The sequence below is a fragment of the Dipodomys ordii genome, unplaced genomic scaffold (genome assembly GCF_000151885.1).
Source record: "Dipodomys ordii isolate 6190 unplaced genomic scaffold, Dord_2.0 Scaffold29, whole genome shotgun sequence".
In the NCBI taxonomy this organism is placed as follows: Eukaryota; Metazoa; Chordata; class Mammalia; order Rodentia; family Heteromyidae; genus Dipodomys; species Dipodomys ordii.
The window spans coordinates 1,124,014-1,127,134 of NW_012267245.1; the positions used below are offsets into that span (position 1 = coordinate 1,124,014).

Genomic DNA, 3,121 nt, shown 5'->3' on the forward strand with positions numbered 1-3,121 from the left:
ATAGTGATCAAAATGAACTCCAAGAAATGGAAACAGGAGGTTTATTTTTTTTCTTTGTTGCTGATTTTGTTTTCTTTTCTTCCTGCCTTGTTTATCTGTCTTGGGGGGGGGGGAGGGAGACACAGTGAACACAGGCAGCTGAACTTTACAACTTATCAGTGGGGACAGCGGGGGGGGGGAACTGGGAGAGAGCAAGGGAAGGGGTGACATTGTCCCCCCCCAAAAAAAAAAGAGAAGAAAAAGAAACGTGCTCATTACCTGGCTTGTAAAAGTAACTGGAACCCCTCTGCACATCCCCTGTAGGGTACAAATAAACACATTTTAAGCAGGAAACAATAAAAGAAGAAGGTTGCCTGAAGAAGTTCCATTCTTCCCAGGAAAATCAGAGTTGTAGCTGAGCTGGGGGGGTCTGCAAGCAGGTGAGGGCGTGGTCTGGAGCTAGTGGGGGGCGTGGCCCGGCGGGCGCGGAGGCGGGGCCTCGCGCAGTACGCAGTCCGCGTCGGCGTCACGTGACGCGCGCCTGGCACTTCCGGGTGGGACCCGAGGAAGGCGGCGGGCAGGGGCTGGCGGGCCGCACCATGGCGTACCACGGCCTCACGGTGCCTCTCATCGTGATGAGCGTGTTCTGGGGCTTCGTGGGCCTCTTGGTGCCTTGGTTTATCCCTAAGGGTCCCAACCGGGGGTAAGTGTTGGGGGGAGGGCGTGTGTGTTTCGGGGGGGGGCGTCTTGGTTGAGGGCCGCGCGGGCCGGGGTGTGGGCCCCCCCCCCGTTAGGCCTCGGAGAGCCGCCTGCGCCCCCATCCTCTTCCCTGTCACCGCCGCCGCCTCCGTGTCCCCCCGCGGGGACCCCCCCTCCTTCCAGGGCACGTTTTGGGGGGGTGGGGGTGGGATTTCTCCTCACGGCCCTCGGGTGGGGGTGGGGTGGGGTCGCCATCGCAACCGCCCGATGGCCAGGGGGGGGGCGGTCACCGGGGTTCCCTCCACCCCGCGGGGCCTCCTCGCCACCTCCAGGCCGGGTCTGTCCCCCGACTTGAAAAGCGGGGGCTGGGGGGGGGAGACTAGATTGACAGGTAGAGAGAGGTTTTTGATGGAATAAGCGAAGCCGAGGTGGGGTGGGGGTCGCCCCTGCGTGCGCCGGGGTGGTGGTGGGGGCGCTGGGCCGGCCCCCCCTCCCCCCCCCGCGAAGGTGGTGTTTGGAATCCCTGCGTCATACCTGTCGCCTGGCGCAGGGCGCCCCGCTCCCGTCGGGGGGGAGTGGGGTGCGGTGACTTGTCACCCGGGCCTGTACGGCGATTGGCCGAGAGAGAGAGAGAGAGAGAGAGAGAGAGAGAGAGAGAGATCGCCCTTCTCGCTGACTTCTTTGTGTGGTGGTGGTTGGTTTTAATAAATAAATAAATGGAAGGGCATGATCTGTTTTGGAAGTCAACTTTCTCCCTCTCCCCTCCCCCCCCCCCGTTTTCCTTGATTGTACTTTAACACAGAACCATGTCTGCCAAGGCACCCCCCTCCCCGGGTGGCCCTCCCCCTTTTCTGTCGAGTTCCTCTTTTGCTTTTTGTTTTTAGTCATTCCCCCCCCCTCCCCCAACTGAAGAGTACAAATATCTATTAAGCAAAGTGGTTGCTATGGAGAGTTGATTACTTCCATTTTGTGACCTGAACCTGTTCGCTGAAATAGACTTGCTCTTCTTAATAGCTTTCCTTTTAATAGGTAAAACTAACTCCTGCTAAGATTCCTGAGAGTATGATTTCCTACTAACCCCTACTGTTTTGTTTTTTTTTGGGGGGGGGAGGTGGCCAGTCCTGGAGTTTGAACTCAGGGCCTGGGCACTGTCCCTGAGCTTCTTTTGCTCAAGGCTAGCGCTCTACCACTTGAGCCACAGCGCCACTTCTGGCTTTTTCTGTGTATGTGGTGCTGAGGAATCGAACCCAGGGCCTCAGGCATGCAAGGCAAGCGCTCTACCACTGAGCCACCTTCCCAGACCCCCTACTTCTTTTAGCTAGAAAAGTCTATCTTTTGCAAGCAGCAAGGTCCCACTACAACAGCACCATGTAGTTTCATATCTTATGGTAAAACAATTTGTATTAACCAAAACTAATTGGACTTGTTTCTCCTCCAGGACTTTTTTTTTTTTTTTTAAAGACAACAGAGCTCTTCTTTTGTTGTGCTTGTATCTTTAATTCTTACATGACATCACTGTCTGGTTTTGTGGCTTCATCCTCAGAGAAAAGCACTTATTAATATCCTGGCCATACTGGATCCTCTTAAAGACTTAAGCTCTTCATCTTGGACTCTCATGCCACATCTGCTTGCCAGGGTAATGAAACCCCTGTTCTTGGACCAGGTTTGAGCCCTGGGATGATGTTTCTGGATTTGACCGACTGCTGACATGTTATGTGGGTCTCACTGCTTGCATTACAGGCCTTGTCTTTCCTGTTCTTGGCAGGACTGAGCAGGTCTTGAAACTGTTCTCTAGAAAGAAAGGTCGCAGGATTGCATTTTGAAAAACACTTCTTCATGGGCAACCACTGTGACCTTGGACAAGGCAGTTAACTTTTCCATAGTCCCATTTCCTCATTGTAAGATGGAAATGGTCATTTGCAATGAGTACACATTCCCTTTTCTATCAGAAAAGTGTGTGTGTGTGTGTGCGTGCGTGCGCACGCGCGTGCTGAAAATAGGGCTTGAACTCAGAGTCTTGGTGCTGTCCCTTAACTTTTTTAGCACAAGGCGGGCACTCTGCTACTTGAGCCACAGCTCCGTTTCCAGCCTTTTGCTGATTAATTAGAATGAAGGGTCTCACAGACTTTCCTGCCCAAAGCTGGATTTGAACCCTGATCCTCAGATCTCAGCCTCCTAAATAGTTAGGAATTATAGGCATGAGCCACTGGTGACTGGCCTACAGATCACTTTTTTAAAAGTTACTTGTTTTTGTTTATGTGGTACCAAGAAATCAAGCCCAGGGCCTCGTGCATGCTAAGCAAGTACTCTACCACTAAGCCACCTTCCCAGCCCACAAACCGCTTTTTTTTTTTTTTGTCGGTCGTGGGGCTTGAACTCTGGGCCTGGGCGCTGTCCCTCAGCTCTTCAGCTCAAGGCAAGCGCTCTACCACTTGAGCTACAG

The 3,121-nt window shown here is 53.4% G+C and overlaps 1 protein-coding gene across 1 annotated transcript in view; it reads left to right on the forward strand.

Annotated features, from left to right (window-relative positions):
• Positions 1-514: 514 nt before the first annotated feature.
• Atp6v0e1 (ATPase, H+ transporting, lysosomal 9kDa, V0 subunit e1) overlaps positions 515-3,121 on the forward strand; it is a 41,832-nt gene continuing 39,225 nt past the window's right edge. Inside the window, exon 1 of the mRNA XM_013016124.1 lies at positions 515-682. Within this exon, the coding sequence (XP_012871578.1) occupies positions 579-682 (104 nt within the window). The 5' untranslated portion in view covers positions 515-578. The remainder of the gene's footprint in view (positions 683-3,121) is intronic.